This window comes from Mastacembelus armatus, chromosome 7 (assembly GCF_900324485.2).
Source record: "Mastacembelus armatus chromosome 7, fMasArm1.2, whole genome shotgun sequence".
Taxonomy (NCBI): domain Eukaryota; kingdom Metazoa; phylum Chordata; class Actinopteri; order Synbranchiformes; family Mastacembelidae; genus Mastacembelus; species Mastacembelus armatus.
The window spans coordinates 21,267,245-21,281,751 of record NC_046639.1 but is presented as its reverse complement, the minus strand read 5'-3'; the positions used below and the strand labels follow the sequence as shown (position 1 = coordinate 21,281,751).

The following is a 14,507-nucleotide window of genomic DNA, read 5'->3' as shown; positions in this document are numbered from 1 at the left end:
GCCAAACTCCCTCGAGGGCTTACTGAGGCCTGGGATTCAATGTACCCAGCAGATAACACACATATGTGAGCCAAGGTCAGCCACTTGTGAAGCAATTAGACTATGTTTGTAAAAACGATAAAAAAAAAAAAAGTGGTTTGACATTTCGGGGCGAGGAAAATGTAGGTTTTAGGATCCACACAATGCTGTTCATTTTCCTTATCTTTAATGGGACGCCAGTGGCCACAGTGGTGCCCCAGCAAATGTTCTCTGCAGAAACTCCACACCCACATCCCAGTGCAGCATAAACATAGCCTGTAGAGACACACACAGACACACAGACACACGCAAGGAAGAATGTACCATGCGGGACCACCGGCTGTTGCAGTGATGGATGTGGGGAACGCCCAAAATACTTCTATCAAAATCCAGCAGGCAAATTCTGCCTCTCTTTATTGGACACTTACACACCAAAAATCAACATGTTGAGGCTCTTTACATGCCATGATTTCTGTCAGCGTGCCTTCCTGCCAAGTATAGGGGTTAGGCAAACAGTTCATGTTCAATGAAATCACACCCGACTCATCCAAGTCACCAGCCCAGTCATTCATTAAAAAGACTTCTGATCACATCCCACCCCAGTCATTTCTTTCCTGTTTTCAGGATTACACACCACACAGCTGATGCCTGCAGGACAAAAGTTCTAAGAATATATCTCACATCCTACCACAGTATGTGACACCTGGGATGAACAGACGTGAAAGACTGCTGAGGAGTGTTCACTTGGTGTCTCTTTTCAAAAACATTAACATTCATCTCCCTTTATTGTTTCCACTCATTTCCAGTTCTCACACTGTTGAAAGGCAAACTACTTAAACTTACTGCACACCCGACACTTGACACATATAAATCATAAAACCCACCCTCGCTCCCTACATGCCCAGCAGTTATATTTTTATCACTCATAGAAAGGGTTGAAAATGGTCGTTTCAGCTGTGGAGCATCGCTTTTCAATGACCAGCTGCAGCTGAAGTGGCCTTCGACCCACTCCTCTGTGTGTTTATAAGAGGTCTGAGGTCCGGACGGTAACCTAACTACTTCCTCTATGCCACCTATGGAGAATAATCACCCCACAGTTGGATTTCAAAAGCCCTGCATGGAGAAATGGCAGCATTCCTGAAGAAAATCTCTGGTTAGACAGAACCCTGGAACTTGCATGCTCTGTTCTATTTTCAACCTTTAAATGCTCATTTTGCCTATTTTGAGTCTACACACATTTATCTTACCTCACATGGCAAAAGACTGTGAACAATCTCAACTTCTTTACACACTCTCTGACCACGCACACTTTCATTCATCCCCCACAGTCAAGTGTGGGTAATGTGATATCGTGCTTCTGGAACAGACCCTTAGCAAGCAGATGGTCACCTATTCAAAAATGCCAGGATGCTGGGACCTGAGTTTAACCAGAGAAAATGGGAAACTGCAGTTCAAGGCAGGGTTATAAAACCCCCAAAATCTTTTACAAAGGTTGTATAAGAAATATGCTCTGAAAGCATTTGACCCTCCTCAAATATATTTGAGAAGATAATAGACCCAGAATACTTGAATATTTGGATTCAAAGTGATATTGGGGTGATTTTCTAAGCTGTTTATTCAAGATCAGGTCTGACAGCTGTTATAGAAAAAGAGGGGAAGTGACTGCTAAGCTAAACTCCATCTTTCTTTTTTTTGCCACTTCAACATAATCACTCTTGAGCTTTCTGATTTCAGATTCAGCAGGCTCATACACTCAGCAGGTGCAGCACACAGACTGAGGGAGAGCTTCTGAAAACCAAGCCTCACTTGGCCTTTTGAACGACTGAAATCATAGCACTCCACTGTCTCAAAACACACACACACTATGACAGAAGCAAAATCAGACTACTACAGACTACTCTGCTTTGTTTTGAAATGTATAACAAACACAGGAGAAACCCATACTTCATTGTTTAAGAGGTGGTAGAGCTGCTCCCTCCTCCTATTTCTCCACAGGCAGTATAAACAAACACTGTCCATCGTCATCAATTATCAGCAGCAGAAATGAGAGAAAATAACCAGATATAAAAGCCACTGTGCCCCTGTCAAAGCAGATTATGTGTCTGGATTACTCAGTAAATTAGCAGCTGTGTATGTTCAGCAGATTGCCAGTAGGTGAACAAGGTATTTGACATTTGGCTCACACACATTCCTGTATCAGTTGACAAAAGTGTGTGTGTGTGTGTGTGTGTGTGTGTGTGTGTGTGTGCGCGCGTGTGTGTGCGCGCGTGTGTGCGTGTGTGCGTGTGTGTGTGTGGTGTGTGTGTGTGTGGTGTGTGTGTGTGTGTATGGCCAGGCCAATACTACTGCATATCCATTGTGCTTGAGTCCCTGTGTGTGGGTGGGGGGTAAACTGGCATGTGGGACACTACACTGATAAATACACACACATTAGAGTAACAGCTCATTGTAGGGAACACTGCTGATCCAGCTCAACATTTTTCTGCACAACAATAAGACGCTCCATGATATGAACTGCAAGTGAACCATGAACACAACTACACGTAACATGGTGTCGAGTTGGCCACTGTCACTGATGCTTTTAAGGAAAGTTTCCTGTTATGAACCAGAAACTCTGCTTGTTTTATATTTCATTTAACAGGAAACTATTTGAATTAAGTGGCGACCTTGAACTTACCTGATAGGTGAGTGGAGTGGGTGAAGCAGCCGCCCATAGTGTTGCGTCAATACTGAGCCTCACGTCCACGCTATCAAGCAGAAAGTATCTGATGCGGTCCAGCTCCGCTTCACGACACTGCTAGTTTCCCTCAAAGTCCGGCGCAGTTTTGGAGAAGTCACTGCTCAAACCCCGCGTTCACAAAGCCTGTGGTTGTGTACGTGTGTGTGTGTGTGTATGTGTGTGTGAGAGAGAGAGACTCCGCTCTGGATCTGGGTCCGTGTCTGTTGTTTGGCCGCAGAAAGCGCTCAGAGCAGGCAGGGCTGCGAACAGCTGAGATGCGCAAAGACGCACAGAAGCTCAGGACGTGCAGTGGTTTCGCCTTCAAAATAAAGTCCATAAACAATCAGAAACTCCGCACATGGGCGAAAAATATGAATTATGTGATAAACAGCTCAATCTAAACGAAGAATTTGTCTCGTAATGTTTATAATGAAGTTTAACCAGAATAAAAATCTATTCATGACATTAATTTTAAAAGCATTCTTTACTTTTCTACTTCAGTACATACTATGTCAACACTGGACATTTATTTGGCAGCTTAGTTTAGCTGCTAATTTCCAGATCCAGATTATGAATAAAAGCTATAATAACTAAATTTACTGAAAAAAATCTTTAAATGATGCGTATACATTATTTCAGTTGTTATTCGGTAATGTTATATGCATGTTGATGCAAATGCTTTTAGTAGCTACTTTTTTTTTCTTTCGGATTCCACCATTCGGGGTCACCACATTGGATCAATTTGTCCTCATGATCGATTTGGCACAAGTTTTAGCCGGATGTCCTTCCTGACGCAGCCTCGGTGGCTGAAGATGGCGGCCCCGGTCTTCCAGGTTGGTCTCCCATCCAACTACTAACCAGGCACAGCCCTGCTTAGCTTCCAAGCTATGGGGCACTCGCACTCAGGTGCGGCCGCTTAAAAATGTTTAGTATTTTGATTGCAAGTCTTGCACTTGCAACAGAATTTTCCTACACTCTATTTTAACTTTTACTTAAGTAGAAAACCATGCCACTGTTTGTTTACCATTATGACATTGAATACTCAAAGAAGAGCCCAAGCATAAGGGTTTTATTTTGAAAATGCCCTCAGGCACACTGCTGGGTTTTCTGCTAACTTGACACTGGGCTGTAACTTTGTGCAGTGTGATTCATTCATACACTCAGCTGCGGTTTGTCAGTGGCTCTATTGTAGAAACATGAACATCATTTAAATTATTTAGAAATATAAGTCTGATCTTGCCTGATGTCTTCTGACAGTATTTCTATGGTATTTTCGCTGAACTGTATCATTAAATACTTTATAAAGTGCATGTTTATATTGTCTAGGCCAATGTTTTACCCTACTTTGCTGGTGATGTTCTTTGTTTAATAATACATGTGCCAATAAATAGCTTTAATTCCGATGAACGTGAATTCTAGTTTTTATTACCAAACCACAGATATACATGTAATTATATACAACATGGCAAACTAATAACTACTGTTGGTGTCATTAAAAATCATTTTGTTCACACTCCGTCAGGACAAAAAGGAACAATGACCACGGAGACAGGACTCTCCACGTGCCAAAATGACACGTGACTGCCCTCTGCTGGTCTACATTTCCTCCAAGTGTGACGTTAAAAGTCGTGTCTGCAGGTGTCACTATCCTGACATGTTTTATAAATGGCTCCGTTTTTATAATACAAACATCGTAAGACAGTCTTATTAAGTACTTTTATGATGCCTATAGTGTTCAGGTTCAATATATGAGCATAGTTTAATAATGTTGTACAGCACCACATTTTACTCTGTAAACTAAAAATACAGCAATTACTGTTTGACTAAGGTCTCCATATAATCCTAATAAAATGGTGTAATTGTTGAGTCAGTCTTGTAACACTGTTTAGAGAAGCTGCTGTGTCCATTCAAACCAGTTTCCAGCTTCTGAATAATTATATGGAAAATCCTTCCAGTGTCCTGGAGAACACAGGCCTGTTCAACAGCTCAAAGAACATATTTGATACTTACTCTGTGATTTATTTTTAGTTTTATGAGATCTAGTTATGAACATGATTTTAAACTGGTGACATGAAGCCTAAATAAATCTATTTGGATTTCTAAACCTGGATTTAGAACAGTTTGATGATCTAACACCCTGTTGGGCTGCTCTGCAGTGAGATTTGCAGAACATCCATTCATCCATCCATCCATGATCTAGACCCGCTTATTCCTAACTAGGGTCCCAGGGATCTGCTGGAGCCTATCCCAGCTCTCTTTGGGTGAAAGGCAGGGGTACACCCTGGACAGGTCACCAGTCCTTCACAGGGCCACATAGAGACAAACAACCTCACACACTCACACTCACTCCTATGGGCAATTTAGAGTCACCAATCAACCTGACATACATGTTTTTGGACTGTGGGAGGAAACCAGAGTACCTGGAGAAAACCCACACAAGCACAGGGATTTGCAGAACAGTGAACAATAAGTCAACAGCAAACATAAAGATTAGAACAATTTCAATGTACTTGTTTTGAAAATCCTGCTCAGTCATATTGTGACAGCTGTTGCTACACAAACTTGACCACAAACTGAATTTGCAAAAACTGAACGTGAAGAATGAAGGTGTTTCATTGAGGTCAGTGCAGACCTGACATACTGTAGTTACAATGTAGTAAATGCTCAATTGATTTTCATCCTAAACATTTCTAATTCATCAAATTCGCAATATGCAGATTTTTCACAGCCAGTGTGTTTGTGCCGCATAGTGGGCTAATATGAAACAATACGGTAATACAGCCATGGCTGTTATTCTTCATCTCCAATCAAATACTCTCATTTATCAGGTCTAGTCTATTTAAAAGGGTAAGGGGTCATTTAACGCAGCACAGGTCAGAGATACTGTATGTCAGCATGTTTGTTATAGCTGATATTGACATGTGCAGGTCAAATGAATGACGGGGGCAGGCTGTTTAGAGATGGGGGCGTTGCCTTTGTTGCCAGATCTCACCTGTCAGGTTGAAACTCCAAGGTTGTAAAAACGCTTTGTGACTACAGAACCGACAGATTGGAGCAGAACAGCGCCATGGAGTCTCCAGTGAAATGTTCACCCATCAAACCGGGCTTTCACATCATTGAGCTGCAGAAAACTACCTGGGAGATCCCGGAGAGGTACACGTCGCTGCGCTCGATCGGCTCCGGAGCTTACGGGACAGTTTGGTGAGTCCACCCGGGGAGGGGGCGCAGGGACGCCTGGCGCTGGCAAGAAGAAGTTGCGCAGAGTTTGTGTCAGTCCTTCCGTATTTCGTAGAGCAAAATGGAAGGAATTAAAACCTTTCCTTTAACCAGACAATAAAATTTTATGCTGTCATGTGTTCTAACGTCGATAATAAAGTTTGGAGACACATTGTCATGTCTCATACTGACAAACATTCTTCCCAGGGATAACTATTCACAGGAGAGAAATAAAAATGTTGCTTCACTGAAAAAACACATTTAGAATTAGAGAGAGTTACCCACTTCTAACATACATAAATGATTGTGGTAGCAGTAGGGACACTGATCAAATACATAAACCTGTGATTTTTCATTCTCTTTGGCAAATGGTCAAAGGTGGCTGCCTTGTTGTCCACTGAATATATTTAAATGCTTGACATAATAAGTGATTTTATATACACTATCTAGACTTATGCAGGCCTTAAGTCCACATACCACTCCCAGAGGCCTAGACTGCTCTGACATCTGCTAACAGGAGCACTATTGTCTGCCTGAGGCAAGTCAGCAAGTCAATGCAGGTCCTCCAAAAGACAAGAATCTCCTCCACCAGCACAGAACAACCAATCCCGTCCAGTCTGACAGTCTGATACTATCTTATTTGGTCAGAGGGGACGTTAGCTTCAAATGGTTTGCTAATCTGAATGTTTAATATCAGGTTTCTAACATGCCTGTTTATTGAACGAGTTTAAGTCAACAAACAACCTTTTTTAACTTTCTAAACTCCAGCAGATACTTAGAATATTACCCAGATTATTCTCAGTGTGCCATAAAATAAACATGGGAATCAAGATATTAAACTCATGAATACACGATTAGAGTAAAGCTGAAAGGTTTTGATTGATTGATCAACCAGCAGAAAAAAATAGCTGCTCAAATTTCAGTTAATCATTCATGTTTAAGAAAAGCATTTTTTTTGTTTTGTTTTATATGAGTCTAGAATGAACATCTGTCTTTGTACTGTTGGTCAGAAAAAACAAGCAATCTGAAAACATAATCTAGGCTCTGGGATTTTGCACTATTTTCTAGCTGACATGAATCTTCAGTTGAAACAAAAGTTCTATAGATAGGTAGATATTGATCCACCCTCTGTGTGTCCTGTCCTTAATGCTGTGTCTAACTCCCACTTAGCTCTGCCATCGACCAGAAGACTAAGGAGAGGGTGGCCATCAAGAAGCTCCATCGACCTTTTCAGTCCCTCATCCATGCCAAACGGGCCTACAGGGAACTCAGGCTGCTCCGCTACATCCAGCACGAAAATGTAAGGAGATAACAAAAAGTGGGTAATGATGGTTTCCTCTCTTTAGAATTTGGACACTATAAGGAATGAGGGGTAATTTGTCTTTCCCCTAATGGATTCAAGGGGAGTGTGTTATAAACTACAATGAGCTGACTTTTGCATATAAAGTGTGGTGCTGGAAACTGATGCAGACAAATGTAAGTTGTAAGGTGTAGTCTGTAAAATGTGAGAGATTTATTGGCATTTAGTGGTGAGATTGCAGAATACAACCTTTTGGGCAACTCTCACACCCCAGCCCACCCACTTCCAGGTCAGAGGAAGGGCTGGGGCGGTCACCTTTAGAACAAAATGTGACTCTGAGCTACTGTAGAAACATGGCTGCCTCCTTTAAAGGAGACCCGCTCCATATGTAGATTGAAAATGCTCATCCTGAGATAAAGAAAATGCAGTGCTTGGTATTTTCCATCAATAGCACACTAATAACATATTGAATCTATTTCTGCTAATAGATTCCTCTAAATATGACACGCTGAACCTTAATTATTACTCATGTTGCATCCCCTTTTCTCTCTCTAAAAAAATTTAAGAAAAACAAACTGTTGACAAAAAGCTTGTAGTTTGATCAGTGCTGAGTGACAAGCTGGGAGTGTTACATGCTGGTACCATTATGGTTCAGTATTATAGAACTACAAACACCAACATAGCTCTTATTCAAAGCCGTTTTGGAAAACAATAACTTTGTTTTTAAATTCAAAGCCCAGCAATTGTTTTGTCATATAAAAACACGTTTGCTTAGTTTAGAAAAGCTTAGCATGAAAAATTAGCTTTTTAGTATGATCCTAGATTATTTAGGGAAAAACCAATGACAGTGGCACCAGTGATGGAGTCATGCTAAGCATTCACTGGGAAATGTGGTACAGAAACATCCCTACAGTTACCATCAAAACTGCAAAGTTGCAGGAGCCACAGCATCAGTGCTGTAAGTGGCACCTCTGCAATGCATGTGACTTGTTGACATATGGAGAACTCCAAAAATGTAGACTGTGCATGTGTTTTTTAGATTTGTGTTTAAATATACATTTTAATACCAATATCTGTTTTTGCTTAAAGGTGATCTGCCTCCTTGATGTCTTCACACCTGACTCCGCACTGGAAAAATTCCGAACATTGTGAGTTGAGAACCATCCTACTTGTTGCAGCTTGTCCAGATGCATGTATGCATGTGTGTGCATGAACAAAAAGTTTAAGCAAGGAGATAATTCATGTTTGTTTTTGTTGGTTTGTGCCGTTGTGTTTCCTCACGATAAGCCTTAGCAGCGTGCAGTATGTTAATGTTGCTTATTGTCCCTGCTCCTGTGTTTTTGTTTATCTATACCTTCTCCCCTCCTGCTGCTATTTCTTCTCTCTCTAGTTACATGGTAATGCCTTTTGTGGCCCAGGATCTGGGCCACATTATGAAGAAGCGAAGACTAAGTGACCGAATCATCACGTACCTGTTCTACCAGCTTCTACGAGGACTCAAGGCATGCGGTTCTGTATTTGTGTTCTTCATCGTTATATCGCAAGTTGCTTTATAAGACACCCATTTTGGCTCTGGCATGATTATCCACTTTCTGTAAACAACACAGAGACCAGCAACAGAAAATACGACTACAGAGGTATAGATATACAAGAACACAGGAACACTAACAAGGCACAGGTGAAACTTATCAGAACTAATGGCAACAGTAAAGCAAACGATACTCAGGATCACACCAGAGATAAGAAATACGACAAAATAAGAGTCCAACACAGGAAATAGGAATGGCTTGTGACTGAATAAACCCTTACAGGTGCCAGCACAAAATTAGCAGCTCATGTGCCCCTTTTTTACTTGAAGACACTCAGTCAGTTTTTACAGTAAAATTTAAAAGTAGGTTCAGCCAATTAACATGGACCTCTCAATAAGAAGCCTATGTTATTTAAATGTATATTCAATGAAACTCTCTGTATTTAGACAGTTTAAATAAAATGTGGAGATTTATGATAAACAGTGATTAAAGTCTATAACTATTTCTGGTAACAAAGTGCAGGACACAGGTACAAGTACAAGGAAGCAGCTTGTAAGAGCAGTGTGATGACATCCCATTATTGATCTCATTCTGCTCCTGATTACCAGCATATTACACAGACATAATGTGTAATATTGATGATGGCTGCCTTATCCTCTTTTGTTCCTAATGATAGTCCACGTGTAACCAAAAGTGCTGCTGAATGGGGGAAAAAAAGTATGTTTTTAACTGGCAAACATTTTACATAGTACATACTTTTCATCAATGGTCTTTGAATTTGTGTCCTGTAAGAACTCATCTAAAAAATCCACATAACACAGCCATCACAGTCAGCTGCAGGCGGATACTTTGGTGTGTATTTTCTTTTTCAATCCATGAGTCTAACATGCCAGTTACAGAGCCATGAGCCATAAACCTGTGAGTAGGCCTCCTCTGCTAAACAAACATCATTCTAAATGTACATTATGTCTGTTAATGTGTTTTTTACTGTGACCATAAATATTTGTTCTCCTTCACAGTATATTCATTCTGCAGGGATCATTCATCGGGTTGGTATTTGAACATTATTTAATGCAGCACTGCGCTTTGTGTGTCACTCATAATTAGTATTTGGTTAATTCACTTAAATGTGGAGTGTGACATTTTGGGAAATACACACATTTGCTTTCTGTTCAATATGAATCTGCAGTCAGCAACAATTTGACATTTTTACACGTCAGTTTTTTAGTGCTGGTACATTAGTAATATGTTATACTATGATATTTTTATTAATGACTAGAGTACTAGAAGAAGTAGATGGTCAGTTAAGAACGACAAACTGTAGGATGCTTTAAGTTATTTAGTAAGTGAATATTAACGGGGCTCATGGGCTTTAGGATTTTTCCGTTTTGAGTAGAACCTGGCTAGCTGTGTTCCCCAGGTTTCTGTTCTTAATGCTGAGCTAAATTAATTTATTCTACTGTAAATCTAAAGATATAGAGGAGGAAATTTCCCACATGTCAAACTGGAGCTTTAACTGCTTCATTGTGTATTTACTACAAGTCATTATGGGCTTTTTAAAGAAAGCTCATTTGGTCTAATTTTAGGATCTGAAGCCCAATAACCTTGCTGTGAATGAGAACTGTGAATTAAAGGTAAGTTGCTGATTAGCTGTAGTTTAACACATGAAAAGATTTTCTCATGTACATTTGAGTTTGGACCTTTAACCCTATTTGTTTTTCCATAACTTAATGTGGAAAATATTCAGCACGAGTGATGTGAAATACAGTGAATACAGTCCGTGATGACCTGAAATATAATTATTCTTAGATCCTGGACTTTGGTCTGGCGAGACACACGGAGAGTGAAATGACTGGGTATGTTGTGACGCGCTGGTACAGAGCACCAGAGGTCATATTCAACTGGATGCACTACAGTCAGACAGGTAATAACTTTTCCGATATATACAAATAGTGATATTCAGTTTGGTAGCTGTATCACAGAATATTAAAGTATTTTACGATGAAGTATTACATTTTTATTAATAAAATTCTCTCTGTGTTTGCCTCCATCACAGTGGACATCTGGTCAGCCGCCTGTATTCTGGCAGAGATGATTACTGGTCATGTCCTTTTCCCAGGAAACGACAGTATCCTCACACCTAAAGCTACACTCATGTTCAAACTCAATGTGCTTGAAGTGAATCAAATCTTGTACATAGAAGCAGGATTGTGAGGCTTAAAGGAGTACTCCATTGATTTAATACATAAAGGTCAGTTTAGACGATGTGTGACATATTACTTAGTTTGTGAAAACAATTGTATGACGTCTCAGTGGCTCTGGAGTGAGTTTTATAAAGTCAGAAAGTCATATTTAGGCTTCTTTAATCAACCTGTTCAGGTATCGATCAGCTGAAAAAGATCCTCAATCTGACAGGAACACCACACTCCTCCCTGGTGCAGAAGATGCAGAGTAAAGATGTAAGTTTGATCTAACCTACATGCCTTATTTTATAGCACATATCATTCATCCTAAGCTATTTAAGCCAAGTCATAATCACAGTTTACACTTCCCATCAGTAAAAAACTGCACAAGTTTTAGTTTGCATATGCGTCCTAATTATTTCTTTTCTGCATTGTAAACTGTTGTTTATCCCTTATCTTATTCCAGGCACAATCATATGTGCGAGGTCTTCCTCCACAAAAGAAGAAAAACTTCAAGGAAGTGTTTCCATCCATGGATGAAAATGGTGACTTGAGCTGGGCTCTATGGCTTCCATCTTTACTTTAAGTCTTTGGTCCTTCTCATATAATCACTCTTATATTAAGAAAACCTTTGTACAACCTTTGTATATTTAAGGTCACACAGCTCTTTTACTATTTAGTTGATGACTTTTAGAGTAATGTCATCATTTTCTAAGAATGTAAAGGGGTTTGAACAGTTGTTGAAACTGCTCTCTGAAATCCTGAAATTATGCCTCAGTGGACAGGGAATGGTTGAGGAACAGTGAAAATGCTGAAGTCTTTTCTGTCCTGATGCTTCCAGCCTTAAACCTGCTGGAGGGGATGTTGCTGCTAGATCCAGAGAGAAGGTTGACAGCTAAGCAGGGACTGGCCCACCCCTTCCTGGCTGAATATCACGACCCAGAGAGCGAGCCAGACTCTGAGCGTTATGACGATTCCTTTGAGAACCTGGAGCTCGATGTCGGGGAGTGGCAGAGTAAGTATGGCTGCGTAAAAGAGGCTGGAGGTGACTCTTAGAGTGAGGTTGTGTTTTACTTTAAGCATAACAGAAAATATTGGTATGCAAGTATATTAGAAATCAGTTGAAAATGATTTTCTCTTAGACTGAGTCTCCACTTACATGAATATGTGCAAAATTTTTAATACCTTTTATTTTTTTTATCCACTCAGGTCTTATCCACATGGAGATTATGACCTTTGACCCTGACCACCCCAGTAAAACAGCCATGTAGGATGCTGTGGTGTGCTGGCGCCTCCTAGTGTTTACACATACATACATACATGTACATGTCAACAACACTGTCAAGCTCAGCAAAACCAACAACAAAAAAGTTTTTTGTAATAATAATAATAATAATAATAATGTTTTCAGTCTGTAATAAAAAAACATTTTGGATTGAATATAGAAGACCTAAAGGGTTAAAGGTCAAATTTCACACTAAACTTCATTCTAATGACTTCTGCAACACAGATAAAATGTGTGACATTATCAGTTAAGACATGACTAATTACTATAAATTTGTCTCGCTTCCACTGTCTCACTGTTTCACTGTGTGGCGCTCGACTAGAAAGTCTAAAAAGTAGAAAGATAACCCTGGCTCGTAGTGAAATATATGCTTATATTTTGTCTTACTTTGCATGTACAGTTATTGTGTATGTCTCATTTTGTATTGCTTTGTGGTATATATTCATCATATGTAAAGGCTATACTGTGGTGTAACGTTAGGATGTGGGAATGTATTTTTGATTGATTGTTTTAACAGCTGGAACACACAATATTCATCAAATAAATCACTGTAAAAAAATACATAACTGTTAATTTAATGATGTTACAATTACTAACTCATTGAGTACTATTTAAAAACAGTCACACATACAAAAGGTCATAGAATCATTGATCACTAGAGGGCAGCATGAGATCATAATAAAGGCGGGCCGATTGGGCTGAAGATTCCTTTGCTTATAAAACTGGAAAAATACTGTAACTATTTTTAACAAAGCCTCATATAAACAGGACAAAATTATAATTATAATTATATTAAAATATATATATATATTGCTTTTCTGTTAAGGGCCAGGATCAAGTTGTTTCCAGGTTCAACTTCTTGTCATGTCCCCACACATGCACAACATAAATTGCAGGAGGCATAACATCAGTGGTGGGCACTTCTGGTCCTCAAGAGCCACCGTTGTGCTGGCTTTGGTGTGTTTGGTGTGTCTGCAGTCAGAATCTGATCAGTACTAATTTACTTTTCCCCCCACACTGCACCTTCATCTGTGATGGTATTCAGCTACTGCTCATTTTCTGCCATGTATTTTAACCAGTACTACTCTGGGTGTCATTCTGTCAGTCACCAGGTCAGTCCAGCACTTTGGTCCAGACTAAAATATTTCATTAACTATTGGCTGAACTATTGGCTGAAATGTTGTACAAGTATTCATGGTTACCAGAGAATGGTTAAACTAATGCTAATCCCATCAGCCTCAGCTGTGCTAATGGTAACAAATGGTAGCCTGCTGACACACTGATAGTTAAAGATAGTTGTAAACCTACCTGCTAAACTTTGGCGTCATTGTTGTTAATGTTAGTCTGTGTCCTGCAGACAGAGGCATTTCTCATTTCACGCCTCATCACCACACCAGTGTGTCATTTCTGCATGGGCATGTTCATCTCTCCCTGCTCTCATTTTTGGCAGACCTCATAAAAACTTCACTAGGTGTGACAGCGGTGGAAAAACTTCAGATGCCTTACTTAAAAGTAGCAGTACCACAGTGTACTACAGTGTAGAAATACTGTTGTACTCAAAAATACTTAAATAAAAGTACAAAAGCATTAGCATAAAAACACCATAGATAATTATTCCCAATATTTCATGTTACCAATATGTATATTATGTGACTGGATTATAAATATGGATGTATTAGTCTGTACATTGCTTTCTTTAGTGTATTAATAATTTGCAATACATCACATACTGCTGGGTAGCTTGTGAATTTCCCCTTGGGAATCAATAAACATTTATGATTATTCTTTGTTTTGTTTTATTAATCTGATTATGAAAAGGAACTAAAGTTATCAGATAAATGTAACAGAGTAGAAAGTATTTGGCTGTGTAAATGCAAAAATAAATAAATAAAACAACATATGAAGTAGCAGAAAAGAGAAATACTCCAGTAAAGTACAAATGCCATAGAATTGTTCTTATGTACAGTGCTTAAATCAATATATATTTACTGTTCCGCACTGGGTGTGGCACAGGTATAATATCCAAAGCATTTGCCCAGGATCTGGCATCTATCTGTCTTGGTCTGTAGATGCCAGATACTCAATACAAACAGGATTTACTATTGTGCATAAATCAACTTGAACAGGCACAGTCATAGTAACGGGTGTAAAAGCTTGAACAAACACTTGCTGTAACTTGGCCTGTACTGCATCATGTATATTTAAGCCAGTTTTTTTTTTCATTTTATATGTATGGGTGTGTCATTATTTGTGCCTG

The 14,507-nt window shown here is 39.5% G+C and overlaps 2 protein-coding genes across 4 annotated transcripts in view; one reads left to right on the top strand and one right to left on the bottom strand.

Annotated features, from left to right (window-relative positions):
• plxnb1a (plexin b1a) overlaps positions 1-3,003 on the bottom strand; it is a 52,511-nt gene extending 49,508 nt beyond the window's left edge. For all 3 annotated transcript variants that reach the window (XM_026331874.1, XM_026331876.1, XM_026331877.1), the window contains exon 1: positions 2,696-3,003. The gene's annotated coding sequence lies outside the window, so the exon portion shown is untranslated. The remainder of the gene's footprint in view (positions 1-2,695) is intronic.
• A 2,734-nt stretch (positions 3,004-5,737) lies between these two features.
• On the top strand, positions 5,738-12,805 carry LOC113145149 (mitogen-activated protein kinase 14A). The gene is made up of 12 exons (XM_026331552.1): positions 5,738-5,938; positions 7,124-7,253; positions 8,343-8,401; positions 8,644-8,755; positions 9,802-9,831; positions 10,369-10,416; positions 10,592-10,706; positions 10,839-10,910; positions 11,162-11,241; positions 11,432-11,510; positions 11,807-11,980; positions 12,175-12,805. The coding sequence occupies exons 1-12, from the start codon at positions 5,805-5,807 to the stop codon at positions 12,234-12,236; spliced, it is 1,095 nt and encodes a 364-aa protein (XP_026187337.1). The 5' UTR covers positions 5,738-5,804; the 3' UTR covers positions 12,237-12,805.
• Positions 12,806-14,507: the final 1,702 nt, after the last annotated feature.

Coding starts and splice junctions, on each gene's coding strand:
- LOC113145149 (XM_026331552.1), top strand. CDS start 5,805: ATGGAGTCTCCAGTGAAATGTTCACCCATCAAACCGGGCTTTCACATC. Junction 8,402..8,643: donor CTGGAAAAATTCCGAACATT/GTGAGTTGAGAA, acceptor TTCTCTCTCTAG/TTACATGGTAATGCCTTTTG. Junction 10,417..10,591: donor ATGAGAACTGTGAATTAAAG/GTAAGTTGCTGA, acceptor AATTATTCTTAG/ATCCTGGACTTTGGTCTGGC.